A 14049-nucleotide genomic window follows, 5' to 3' on the forward strand; every position below is an offset into this window, starting at 1 on the left:
TCACTAATATTGGAAAATCTCCCGATGCTTGGCATGGGATTCATAAGCGCCGCCGGAACTATTTCTGAAGGAATATTTATTGCCTTTTGAGAAGGGTTAATGCCATCGCTTCTTAAACATTGTTTGGGGCGTCCTCTTCCCTTTCTCGCCTTTGGTTTTTTGCCTCCCCGGTTTCTTCTTGCAAAACTCTCGCATATTTCACAGTCTTCTTTTTCATGCGGGTGCCAAACAACTGGTTGAGTGCTGCACTTGTAATTCAAATTTTTGCATGCGTTAAAGCTTTTCACGTAACAGTTGACACACACATTTTGTGGATGAACATTTCGTCGTCGTCTTGGACAGATAAACCATATGCGACTTGTAATTTGTCTGCAACATGGTTTGTAGACGTTTTGTAAACATATCCTTGCGAGTTTCCCGCCTTAAATCCACAAACACGACAAGATACCTTCAGTTCACGCAAGTGAAACTCCATTACTAAATGAGAATCGAAAATATGTTTTAGTTGTCGATGTTATTTAGTTTTAGTTCACGTAAGTGAAACTCCATTACTATAAACTTGCTACGCTTTCAGGGAAGCCATTCATCTGTCAATAAAAAAGCTTTTAGACTAAACCAAAAAAAACTTCATTAACCTGTATTCTAAATTTTAAGATGCGTATCAAATGAGAATCGAAAATTTGTTTTAGTTGTCGATGTTGTTTGCTCGTGGAAGCCGTAAACACGTATTGAATATCTTTATTTTTCAGGATTACGTGCTCAGCCACGAAACTTAACTCGGTAGAAAAACCCTGATTTTTGCGAAGAAAAACGTTTTTACTTCCATAAATAAAATGAATTTCGATAAAAGATTAGATTAACTTACCTGTATTTCGTGTTTGGAATCTTAACTTGAAAGAAAAGGTTTTTTAAACCGGTTTTAATTTTGCTGAATGAGGAAAACAAAGTTTCAAAATTGCCGCCATTTTCGTTGTCAAGGAAGAGAAGCAGCTTAGCAACGCGATTTGGCCGCGCGCGCGCCTGGAACCTAATGTCGTAATTGAAACAGCCGTGCGTTGCATGATATCTTCACTTCATCGACCACACTCTCAGATCAGCTATAATTTATGGTGGAGTCGGGAAGACAAACAAATATTGATTGACAAATATTGATTGATTGCCCATTCAAGTTCGAATTCAAGTACGTTGCTTGATATCTTCACGACCACATTCTCTGATCAGCTATAATTAATGGCGATGCCTTCATTTGTCTGTGAAAAGCTTCCTCTAACTACTTTTTTCGCTGCTGTAGGAAACTGAGAACACCATAAAGACATTTCAGCTTCCAACATGTAAGTATTAAAGCTATGGCACCAAACACGAGATTTGAATATTCAATTTCGGCGTTTAGTGCGAGAATGCGGAACAACTTCAATGTAGTCGGTTTACTCAAAAATATTCCAAGTTTTTTAAAAAGTAAACGAAAACCATAGCTAGAAGTTTCCTGAGTAAGATATTTCGGACGATATCCATCGTCCATCATCAGCTTAGTGACTCTCTATCTCTATAAGTGTATTACAGTGAAATACACTTATAGAGAGTCATTAAACTGATGATGGACGATGGATATCGTCCGAAATATCTTACTCAGGAAACTTCTAGTTATTCTTTTCGTTTATAAACTTTTAGCCCAAAGAAACATATTCACTTTTTGAAAAGTGTTTTTTAAAATGTGTCACGATTCTTCAAGCAAACTGTTAATGTTGTCGATTTTATTTCCGAGAAAAAATTGAACATAAATTGGGGCTTTACAGAGTACAATTTGGGATTTAATTGTACTCCCCTTTACAATCAGAATGAGTAATTTTGTTGAGTGTATAGCAAGGTGTGGGTAGCAAAATTGACTACGTTCATCACAAATATCTTGAAAAAAGGATCGAATTTGCTAGGACAAATAATTACCGTCAAAGGACATGAAGCATGCCCATCTAGAATGCATTATTCAGTTAATTATTCGATTTTTGACATCATTCTTCATTTTCTAATATTCCGTAATTATTTATTTTCAAAAATCAAATGAAATCTCGAAATCTGATTGCTTATCACAGGCTTAATTCTTTGCTTTTTGACGCGCAAAATGATTTGCGAACAAATATAAACCACTCAATGACATTCAAATACCCACATTTGCGTTCTGTTTTGCTGTGTTCGTGATCTTTATATCAATTAACATGGAATTTTGTCCTTTTCAGCACCTTTTTCATCGGTTTAATTGATCAAATAAACTTTTGAGCGAGTAAAAAAGGCCTAAGCAAACAGGTAGAGCCTTAATTTGAATCGAAGCGTTAGCGTAACGCTTGTTTTAATTTCTGGAAAACTGGCTATTTTTACGTCGCAATCCTAATAAGGTCACAAGCTCGCAATCCTAACATTGATCAGCAACTGTATAACGGTTAAATCACAATTTTGAAGTCTTTTTAACCATTTGAGATTTTTAAAAAATAGCAGAATTGAGCTTCTGGAACCTTTTAGTAAATAGCTTTCAAGAATTTAATTTTAATGTATAGTTTATAGGAAGCGCATGAGCAGCTTGGTTGATACGGTTTTTTTTCTAGATAAAAACGTGTAGTTTCTGGTTCGATTCTAGAGCGAACCTTCAAAGTGATTTGAGTTTCTAAGGTGTGATGTACTGTCGAAATATGCAAAACAAAGAAACTTGAGTGAAAAACACTAGTGATCAATTCAGCGAACCTCGACGATATGTTACACATAATATGATGGACAATATAGCAAGTTTTAACAAATTCACGTCTGATGATAATCATTGTCAGCATGATCTTCTACCCGATCAGAGAAACCGCAAACTGCAGAATCGAGGTCATAATTTACGAATTTGGGCGGCTTAGAAAATTTCGAGCATAACTCAGATATTGTCAAACATTTCTCACAAATACGAAATCGAAATAAATATAATATAATTAAATATCTCATGATGACGTTTATTCATTATTTGCATATCGCAGCGACAGTTGCACTGAGGCGAATCCAACTGGCAATCACGCAGATCACAAGATCAAGCGAAAAATAGAAGAATCGCACTAACCATCACACTCGACGAAAAAATGGATTTGTCATGTAGGCAAACATATAGACAAATATATGGGCAAATATCATATTTGACTAATAGTAGACAATATTTGCCCAATGACTGTATATGATATGTACCTACACATTTATCCCATGGGCACAGATGGCAAAGTCCGTATGGCCCAGTAAAATCCCAAACGGCAAATATATAGCAGATATCATATCATCCATACATTTACCCGGTAGTAAATGTGAATGCTCATTTGATATGTGCACGTATTTGCCCAGCCCGTATATGTGTTTTATGCCTTACGTATACCCTGTGTTTCCCCAGGCCGTATATGTGATTCATGCCTTACATATACCCTGTATTTTCCCAGGCCGTATATGTGATTCATGCCTTACATATACCCTGTATTTTCCCAGGCCGTATATGTGATTAATGCCTTACATATACCCTGTCTTTGCCCAGGCCGTATATGTGATTAATGCCTTACATATACCCTGTCTTTGCCCAGGCCGTATATGTGATTTATGCCTTACATATACCCTGTCTTTGCCCAGGCCGTATATGTGATTTATGCCTTACATATACCCTGTCTTTGCCCAGGTCGTATATGTGATTTATGCCTTACATATACCCTGTGTTTCCCCAGGCCGTATATGTGATTTATGCCTTACATATACCCTGTATTTTCCCAGGCCGTATATGTGATTTATGCCTTACATATACCCTGTGTTTGCCCAGGCCGTATATGTGATTTATGCCTTACATATAACCTGTATTTGCCCAGGCCGTATATGTGATTCATGCCTTACATATACCCTGTATTTTCCAAGGTCGTATATGTGATTTATGCCTGACATATAACCTGTGTTTGCCCAGGCCGTATATGTGATTAATGCCTTACGTATACCCTGTCTTTGCCCAGGTCGTATATGTGATTAATGCCTTACATATACCCTGTATTTTTCCAGGCCGTATATGTGATTTATGCCTTACATATACCATGCGATATGCTCTGACCGTATATGTGATTAATGCCCCCTTAATGCCTTAGATGTACCAGCGCGTCTTAGCCATATTTGCTCAGTTGAATTATGCTCATCATATTTGCTAAATTTAACTATGTTATCAGTCTTCAGCTATTGTCACTTATGGCAGGCCAAAAAAAATAGAAACGATATATGCCGTGACAACCACCTCATACTTTAAACATAGCTAACCTATGTTAAGAAGCAGGAAAAAAGACATAAATCATACTGAAAAATTTTTATTGTGAATTTCCTTTTCTTGACGACTGATTAACTATGAACAATTTGTTAACTACAACTAATTGAAAATGCTAGTTCTGTAAATTAATTATAGGTGTTTGATTCATCTTGTGACAGAATTTGTGAAAGAAGATCATAATATATTTAGTTGTCAATCGATCTTTGGCTTATGTACGATTCTTTTTAGATATTCTGTAGTAGCACACTTCATTTATAACTGCAAAAATTTAATTAAGGACACCGAACGTGGTTGGGTTTCTACGAGTTTTATGAATTAAATCTTGTGTCACTGTTCCTCCGTTCCTTTGGCCTGATTTCTAGGGTTTTCGTTCTTCTTTCGATTACTTGAACGTTATACTCGTTTACTTGAAGAAATCCAAAGGTCAAACGGTATAGCAGCGGCTATTTAAGCCTATTGACCTTTGGATTTCTTCAAGTAAACAAGTATAATGTTCAAATAATCGAAAGAAGAACGAAAACCCTAGAAATCAGGCCAAAGGAACGGAGGAACAGTGACACAAGATTTAATTCATAAAACTCGTAGAAACCCCAACCACGTTCGGTGTCCCAGTGCCCTTGATTTGATAAAAACCTTTAGGCTCTCAATGCCCATTCGGGACCTCCAGATAGCGTTGGGCGTCTTGACGGCTCTCCGATTTTCCACTTCAAAAGCATGGTGAGACTGCGCTCTGACAGCCTCCTTTTTGCTTTTCGGTCCATGCTTTCCATGAACTGGTTAGCTAGGGGGCTTCTCCATGCCAGAGGGTGTTTTATTAAAACTTTACTCTGCTTAGTAGGGCCCCCTTCGTTATCAGAGCCACTGTCCGCTGTATCGTCATCAGCCTGGTCATCCGCCTCTGACATCGACTCCTCTGATGACATATACTCCAGTTTCATAATTGCCTTGACTTTCTCTTTGTCCCCTGGTGATAGCGAGGTTGACAAGTCCGCTGCCTTGGATCTGGATTTTAGGAGCTAAAAGAAAAAAGAAAAAAGAAAAAAAAAAAACACCGTCAGTCAAAGTTTCTTATTAAACAAAGTCATAATCGTTGCAAATTCAGTTTACTCACATTTTGTTTTCTTTGTGTTTTCCGCTGCATCTTTTGATGCCTTCCAAGGGCCCCTGAACGCTCTCTTTTGTTTCTCTTTCTCCTCGTCAGAAAGTGACTTTTAAGGGCAGCTGAAATTATATCAAGTACCCATATATTAAAACTTGAGACAAAATTTGTTAGAAATGTTGGCATTTGGCCGACAATTACTCCTTTAGCATCCATTTGTTTTTGCTTTGTTTTGTTTTGTTTCGTTTTTTTTTTTTTTTTTTTTTTTTTTTTTTTCCCATGTTATTTTATTTCAAACTGCTTCCCCTCCCTTCGGCATTTGAATATTTCTAAAAGGATTTCGTTACCCCCCTCCCCCCCCCCCCCCCCCCGACCACCACCCCCATCCTTTGTCCTCACCCCTCCCCCCCGGGTTAACTTTGATAGGTGCATAAGGCCTTTCGCACTTCGTAATATAAAATACATAAATACCTTCTAACTCGACGGCAGAGACATCCTTATGAACATTCAGAACTCTATCCCTTATTGCGTTATTAATCTGTTCGTTGACGTCATCTCTGAAACTAATTAGGAAATACCATATTTGAGTGGTAAGTGGAAACTTAATATGGAAAGTAACTATGGATGATTCAGACAATATCATTTTTATTAAATTTTCATACTTACGCTTTAGTAAAATCCCATATAAGAGGGTTTTCTTCCCTGTCCCGTAATTTCTTTGCTACCAAGCGTACTTCAGACTGTAATAACATAATATAATTCATTAAAATCATAAGATGTACCTTAAGTTATTCTTAGACATAGTAATAATGTTTTCATTATTTTTATGGCTGTGATTGTATAATATTGGGGAAAAAATCGAAATCAAATCAATTCCTTTACAAAAAAGGAAATTATCATTATCATTCAGTGTCTTGTTATTGGAAATCAATAGTAAAGTTTGGTAGCATTAACCACTGCCATGGCGGGTTTCCCGCCAATTTTAGTATTGCATAAATTATACCGCTACATAATTATACCAACTACTCTTCGCGCCAAGAATTCCCAGTAAAATTATCAATAAAAATAGCTTGCTTTTTTAAATATTGCCACTTTACTTACTGCAACAGCCTTTGAGACAGTAATCTTGGTCTTGCTGTTGTCCTTATTCTGCTGGCTTTCTTTTAAGGCCGCTAGTATTTGGCGGTTTTGTTCTTGCAGTTCTTTAAACTGTTTTACAATCGTTTCGAAATTTGAAGAAATTTCTTCTTTTTCGCTGTCGGGGTCAACGTTCTCATTCTCGCTTGTTGCTTGCAATAGGCGATTTCTGTGTTCTCTTAGCACATCCTCGTTACCACCAGGGACAGAGGGAATAAGTATATTAAGCCTTTGAGAATTGGCGCCATTTTCAGTATGTCTACTCGTACTGCTTGTACTGGTAGTTGCAGTAACAGAATGGATTGGCATTGGGCGTCCTGGTAAAGGTGTAGATGTTCTTCCCATTTTTTGATCGCGACGAATGAACGCAATTTATAAGCAAAGATATAGAATGTGCGGGAAACTAGATGACCGACAGAGTTTGTTACCTGTTTGTGACCAAAAGGCGAATGAACGAATAAGTACATCCACTGAACAAATCTACCCCCTATCTATCACGGCGTATCACGTGACTTGTGATGACATATACGTTCATATAATGAAGTCTAATAATAAAAAAAGGAATAACTGTCTTATAAAAATGCTGAAGTTGTATCCAGGATTCATGTTAAGTAATATATCTATTATCTTAAAGCTATTTGCTCCATTTTATAAAGTTATGAAATTTTTTCTAAAGCCTAGATTCACGAAATATCATTGCAATAAACTTGATTAGCTTCTAGCTCTAAAACCATCGTACCATTATCTGCCGCCAACAGTGACAGCTCTAAGGAAAAGGGTGCGGTAATAAAGATCCGGCGTGCTTTTGTCCAATGGCATGTGGTTGATGGACGTGGAACTTTATTACGCTGGAATATGGCTTTTAGTCATTCAAAATGCTTGGATTTTGAGTAATTATCCCAATGATACACACCGTCTTTTTAATTATATAGTTCTGGAAAACAAAATGTCTTCTGCGATGTCAAAGCGTTATCATTGCTTTCATTGTAACGAAGATCTACATTACAGAGTATTTTGCCGTCACAAAGAAGAATTTTATGATCCTTTAACAAATCAATGGCAATTACAGCGGAATGACGACGAAGACTCAAATGATAGTATTTTCACTCACGAGATTGACGGCCAGAACGACACTTCTTCTAATGACTACAGCGAGATAAACGTTGTGGACCAAACTGATCAAGACTCCTCTGATGTGCCAAATACAAACCAACCATCAAGTGACGAATTCTTACCAGCTACTTCACAAAAAGGTATTGATGTTATACGTTTATTTGATGATTAGATTATATAATCTTTAAATGTTAAAGTCAAACTGCATATAGATAAAAGACTGAATCTTTAACAAGCGGCTGATTTGCACATGATCTAGCTCCCCTATTGGATTTACTACCAAGCATTAGTGTTATTGAAGCGAGATTAAGTTAGAGGTACAAATAATTCTTTTCTATTTCTATCTTAGCCTCGTTTTCACCGTTACTTTTAAGAAGGGTGCATTATTAAGTAATCGGCTTATGGTTGCCATCAAAACCTCAGTGTTCATTCAGAAAGGTTCATTCAAAGAGTTTATAAAATCATAGCTAGAGATAACTCATTTAAAACGCCAAAAAGAATTTACTATGTTCAAATGGATATTGCTGTACATTTTCGTCTCCAAATCAATTCATGACTGTGGTCATCCTGAGATAGCATGGTATCCGGCAAAACATGTTTGTCAAGTTAGAGAAATACAATTATAAGTAATTTATTTAATATGTCTCTTGGGTTTTTTATTTTCGATTTATCATTTTTCTTTCACGAATTATAAATTGTTGTTTTGCTGACTTAGAAATTTATATTTTATTTTCAATGGAAATCATTTATTTTCAGAGCAAAATTTGGGTCAAAATTATGCATTTAGGGACCGGTCATTATTTAAGTTGGGGGGGGGGGGGGAGTGGGGGGGGGGGGGGGTGTAGGAGAAATTGTCAGTGAGGCAAAAAAATTTCAAGGCCCCCCCTTTGAAGGCATCCAAGTTTATTGAAAACCCCCCATGGATTGTAGTAAAAAATTTAAAAATTTTCCCTAAAAGTCATTTTTAAATTCCAAGACCCCCCATTTTTCACTAGCAAAAATTTCAGGCCCCCCCCCCCCCCCCCCCCCCCCAATTTTTTCTCCCCCCCCCCCCCCCCAACTTAAATAATGACCGGTCCCTTAGCCCATGAGGTTTTTTTTACTGACATTTTTTTTTTCTAGTATTATAATGGTTTCAGACTTTATCTTATACTATGTTGCAGTTATGCAATGCCGAATGAATAAAATACATCGTATTTGCTTATGTTTAAAGGAGACGGAATATATAACTTTGAGGAAGAAGATCAAGTGTTTTGGGATGACAAGTCGGACAGTGAATCTGACCATGAAGAGATAAGAGGAAATGCAAGAAGGAGATTGGTTGAAACTTGGGATATTGATATCGAAGACCTAGAAAGAGATTTTGAACAATCTAGTGCAGAAATAAGCGTTGCCGTCGAAGCAAGTTCCCGAGTGACCCTTATTAACTAGATTGCCTTGTTTGTGTGCTTTTGGTCTGCATACTTTTCTGTACCAGACCGAGGCATTGATATTCTCCTCGCCTTTTTTAAAGCGATTTTTCAGGTTTTGTGTGAGCTTTCGCCAATCATTTTCCCAACCGCAGTATTGGTTTTCCCGAGCTCCTTCAAACTCTTGAAAAATTATCTTTCTTTTAAAGATAAGCATTCAGAGTATGTTGTTTGTCCGAAATGCGACACCCTATACCGTTTTCAAGACTGCATAACAACAAGATTCGGGCGTGTCATTGCTAAACCATGTTCTCACATTGCTTTTCCGAATCACCGTCAATTGTTTCGCCGCACACCTTGTGGAGCGGAATTGCTTAAGGAAATTCGTTTGAAAAATGGACAGACGAAATTGTACCCACGTAAAGTTTATTGTTATAAAAGCATCAGAGAGACTCTAACTCACTTTATTAAGCGACCAGACTTTGTACAAAAATGTGAGATTTGGAGAAATCGGAATGTACCGGATGATATTTTAGTTGATATTTACGATGGCCAAGTGTGGAAAGATTGGCAATATTTTAACAGCACTCCTTTCCTTGCCCAGCCTAATAATTATGCTTTTATGCTGAATGTTGACTGGTTTCAGCCTTTTAAGCACAGTGTCTATAGCGTTGGAGTCATATATATGGTCCTCCTAAATCTTCCGAGAAAAGAAAGGTACAAAGAGGAAAACGTAATAATAGTTGGGATAATACCTGGTCCACACGAGCCCAAATTGAATATCAATACGTACTTACAACCACTTGTAGCCGAATTGAACTTATTGTGGCACGAAGGCATCCAAGTTCGGCCTCATGGGAGTAGAACAGCAAGATGTTTTCGAGCTGCCCTCCTTTGTATTGCTTGTGACATTCCTGCACTAAGAAAAGTTTGCGGTTTCTTAGGATGTACTGCTCACCGAGGGTGCTCAAAGTGCACAAGATTTTTTCCCGGAGATTTTAGTAGCATGAATTTTTCAGGTTTCGAAGATGACAATACACCAAGGACAAATGAAGAGCACCGAAGAGAGGCTCAGAAAATACTCAATGCAACAACCGCTGATGAACGAAACCAAATTGAAACTTCCACTGGAACAAGATATTCTGAACTCTTACAGTTGCCTTACTTCGATTGTACTCGTTACCATGTTGTTGATCCTATGCACAATTTGTTTTTAGGGACAGCAAAACATTTAATGAAAAATGTATGGCTAAATGCTGAAACGCCAATTGTTTCTAAAGAAAATTTGAATAAAATCCAGGAAAAGGTAGATGACGTCAAAGCACCATCATTTATTGGGCGTCTCCCGAAAAAGATATCAACATCGTTTGGAGGATTTACTGCTGATCAGTGGAAAACATGGACTCTCTTGTATTCTGTATTCTGCATTTGGAATATCGTTCCAACAGATGATTTGGAGCTGTGGAGGTTATTCGTATTGTCCTGCTTTCACCTTTGCTCTCCACTTATTACAACTGAAGAGCTACAAGAAGGACATGATTACCTAGTGGAATTTTGTAAATCGTTTGAAAAAAGATATGGAAAGGAACGTGTTACGCCAAACATGCATCTACACCTGCACCTCAAACAATGTATTTTAGATTACGGGCCTGTATATTCATTTTGGCTTTTCAGCTTCGAACGTTTCAATGGGATTTTAGGAGCGTTTCGAACTAACAATAGATCTGTTGAAATACAAATCATGAGAAAATTTCTCCAAAAGCATGAACTAAGAGATATCCCTTTACCAGAGAGATTTCGAGAAACTTTCCAACCAGTATTTCAACTTCTTCAGGAGGCACAACAAGTAGGAACACTTGGCGAAAGCATCCCATCAATACCATCAACACTTAATCTTTCAGTTGGTCAAGTACTACGTTGCTAGAGTGGAGCAATATGAATGCATACTCATGTTTTTCACCTCGATCCATTGATGTTCTTGATGATGACTATACAGAATATCTCTTTAAAGCTTATGAAACAATTTTACCTCAACACTCGGTCATTGAATGTGTTACCGATACGTTTGAGAGAGTTAGTACCATTGGATATTCGGGGACAAAGCTAGGGTCCTCTGACTCTAGACTGGAACGTTCTTCCTTCATTCTTGCAAGTTGGTGTGGCCAATATAGTGGCAGTATTGAGACCGATTCATTTGACTTGCGCCCCGGTGTTGTCGATTTCTTTCTTAAACAAACCATTATAATTGATGGCAAGCAGGAATCATTGTGTATGGCAAAGGTTCGATGGTATCAGCGACATCCAGAAAGACACAGGATTGGCAGACCACATGAAATTTGGTGCAGAAACTTGTTTGAAATGGAAGGGCCCTCTACATTCATACCCATACAAAGGATACACAGCCAGTTTGTTGCTGCTTACGATGTTATTGACAAAGAAAGAGTATTAATTGTTTGTCCTTTACAACGTAAATTGTACGGATGATGGAGATGACAGTAAAGTATCATCCAGGAAAAATATTCAAAGCTATCAAAAATAAACTGTTTGAACTGTGCATCAGTAACTAGATAGTCAAAATGAAAATTGAATGAATTATTTGATGACTTTAAAATTAGATGAATTAAAATAATTATGAATGAAATTGCATATATTGCCAATAAAAAAGATGAATTCATATGTTTAGACTAAACAAAATTGATGCTTCAAATAATATTACAGATGTTAGCGGTTTGAAATGCAGCTCATGAGGTTAATGGGTTAATGAGTTTTCTTATTGTCACTGGAAAAAACGCATATACGACTTACGCATATTATAAATACATCGTCCGCGTATTTTCCTGTGTGTATCAACGCATATAACCTCTCCTTCATGACATCAAAGCAAAACAATGATTGAATTAATGTGGTCGCAACATTGATGTCATGCGTTAGGAGAAAAAATTGACACATATGACTGAGATGGACCTGCATGCACTCCCCCCTCGTAAGTCGTAAAAACAAGCCAACATCCATTATAATTCAGTTGAAAAATTATTGATTTGTTTTGAAAAGTTTTGATTGCAATGAATTGAAACGGAAACCTCACATCGGATATACTCAGTTTGGGGTATTGTATTTGCTCCCCAGGTAAATATGGGGCAAAGCCTAGTGCAAAGTTGATTTCATATGTGCCCTTCATTTGACAATAGGGCAAATATAGGGCAAAAACGGTTATCATATATCCCCACTGGGTAAATGCGTCTAAACTAAGGGCAAATATATAACATATTTACCCATGTGTTCAGATGTATGGCAAAGCAATGGCAAATTTATTAGAAATTTACCCCGACCTTTGCCTGCATAGGCAAATGTATGGGCAAATATAGAGCACCATATTTGCACAACATTTGCCAAGTGGACATATGATGACCAAATCCATTATTTCGTCGAGTGTCAATCTGTAGACATACAATAAATTAGGTCTGTCTCTTTTTCTGATGCATTTAAAGTAAACAAAAACGCTTATTATGTGCAACGTCAACATTTCGATTTTTCAGAAGACTCATAGATCGGCTGTCTTTAAAACGGGCAACGGGCAACGGGCAACGGGCAACGGGCAACGGGCAACGGGCAACGGGCAACGGGCAACGGGCAACGGGCAACGGGCAACGGGCAACGGGCAACGGGCAACGGGCAACGGGCAACGGGCAACGGGCAACGGGCAACGGGCAACGGGCAACGGGCAACGGGCAACGGGCAACGGGCAACGGGCAACGGGCAACGGGCAACGGGCAACGGGCAACGGGCAACGGGTAAAATATTTTTATTTATTTTTATATTAAAGTCCGGCAAACGTACTTATTACAGCTCAACATATCTATGGAGTCGCTGGACGTAACAAAAAAAAAAAAAAAAAAAAAAGACGATACGGTTTGAGTATCATTTCGCTATTTTAAATAACAAAGATACCAAACACAGGGTCTTTGCGTAAAAAAAATATCTCAAAGAACAACCCTCGAGACTATCTCTCTCCCTTTGGTACACCTTTTGGTAAGGTAAAAAAAATTGCGTTCACACCAGGAAACGGCTGATGTTGACAGATATTTTTGCAAAGCAAACATAAATTTAGCCTAGTGCAAACGGGCCCTAAAACTCATCAAATACAATATTTCAACTGACTATTTCATTAATAAATTCTATTTACAATATTGAGAGAAATATATTTTACCGCGTAGAAATTTTACCAGCTTCGCGTTCCCCGTTCCCCGTTCCCCGTTCCCCGTTCCCCGTTCCCCGTTCCCCGTTCCCCGTTCTCTATTTTTCAGAAGACTCGTAGATCGAACCGGATGCATCGATAAAAGCTTTCAAAAGAATTCAAAACGAGAGTCACATTTCAAGACTGTCTCCATAGAGACAGCTCAAAGTCACGGCGGTATTCAGCTAAAAAATCTTATAAACTTGATCGAGCGAGTTTTTATTAGAAAAGTGACTTCATAAGAAAAGAATCAATGTGGATGTGGATCGTTGAAAAATAAGCAAATGACAAAAAAAGAACAATTTCGATGGAGTTTTTAGGGAAGTTCAGCCAATTTTTTCATTCAAATAAGCCGTTTTGTTTAAAAAGTAGATTGATCGCCACACATTAATGTATCTTGCAACAAACACAAGCACATAAAATAAAACATACATTTCCCATTACCAATGTTAATTTAAGCCCTAAAATTCATAAAATCAATATCACTATTAAACCTATGTAAACTTTTACTTTCAACATTTATATTTTTTTCAGCAAAACCGCTAATTTAATTACCTATATATGTATCTCAGTAGTCAGCTACCAACTTCCATTCCTTTTCTATATAACAATAATTTCTTATGGCAGCAGCCACAAGCGTTTATTGAGCGCCTATTTTTAGTTTTTGACTTTTTTCTCCTCATCAGATTGTACTTAAATAGAGCGATAATCTGGTAATTTCATTACTGTATAATTTGTTTACACATTATCTTTATGT

At 37.5% G+C, this 14049-nt stretch overlaps 2 protein-coding genes across 2 annotated transcripts in view; one reads left to right on the forward strand and one right to left on the reverse strand.

The window, feature by feature from the left end:
* The first annotated feature begins 1169 nt into the window (after positions 1-1169).
* LOC148910308 (uncharacterized) overlaps positions 1170-14049 on the forward strand; it is a 70660-nt gene continuing 57780 nt past the window's right edge. The window contains exon 1 of the mRNA XM_089031728.1: positions 1170-1331. The gene's annotated coding sequence lies outside the window, so the exon portion shown is untranslated. The remainder of the gene's footprint in view (positions 1332-14049) is intronic.
* On the reverse strand, positions 4806-7692 carry LOC148910309 (uncharacterized). The gene is made up of 5 exons (XM_089031857.1): positions 6501-7692; positions 6066-6139; positions 5871-5962; positions 5412-5521; positions 4806-5316 (listed from the first exon to the last, which is right to left on the reverse strand). Exons 1-5 carry the CDS (start codon positions 6879-6881, stop codon positions 4936-4938), a joined length of 1038 nt encoding a protein of 345 aa, XP_088887983.1. The 5' UTR covers positions 6882-7692; the 3' UTR covers positions 4806-4935.

This window comes from Actinia tenebrosa, unplaced genomic scaffold, assembly GCF_029948245.1.
Source record: "Actinia tenebrosa isolate PJP-AT-01 unplaced genomic scaffold, QUT_ActTen_1.0 PGA_scaffold17__23_contigs__length_9995812, whole genome shotgun sequence".
NCBI classification, from domain to species: Eukaryota; Metazoa; Cnidaria; class Anthozoa; order Actiniaria; family Actiniidae; genus Actinia; species Actinia tenebrosa.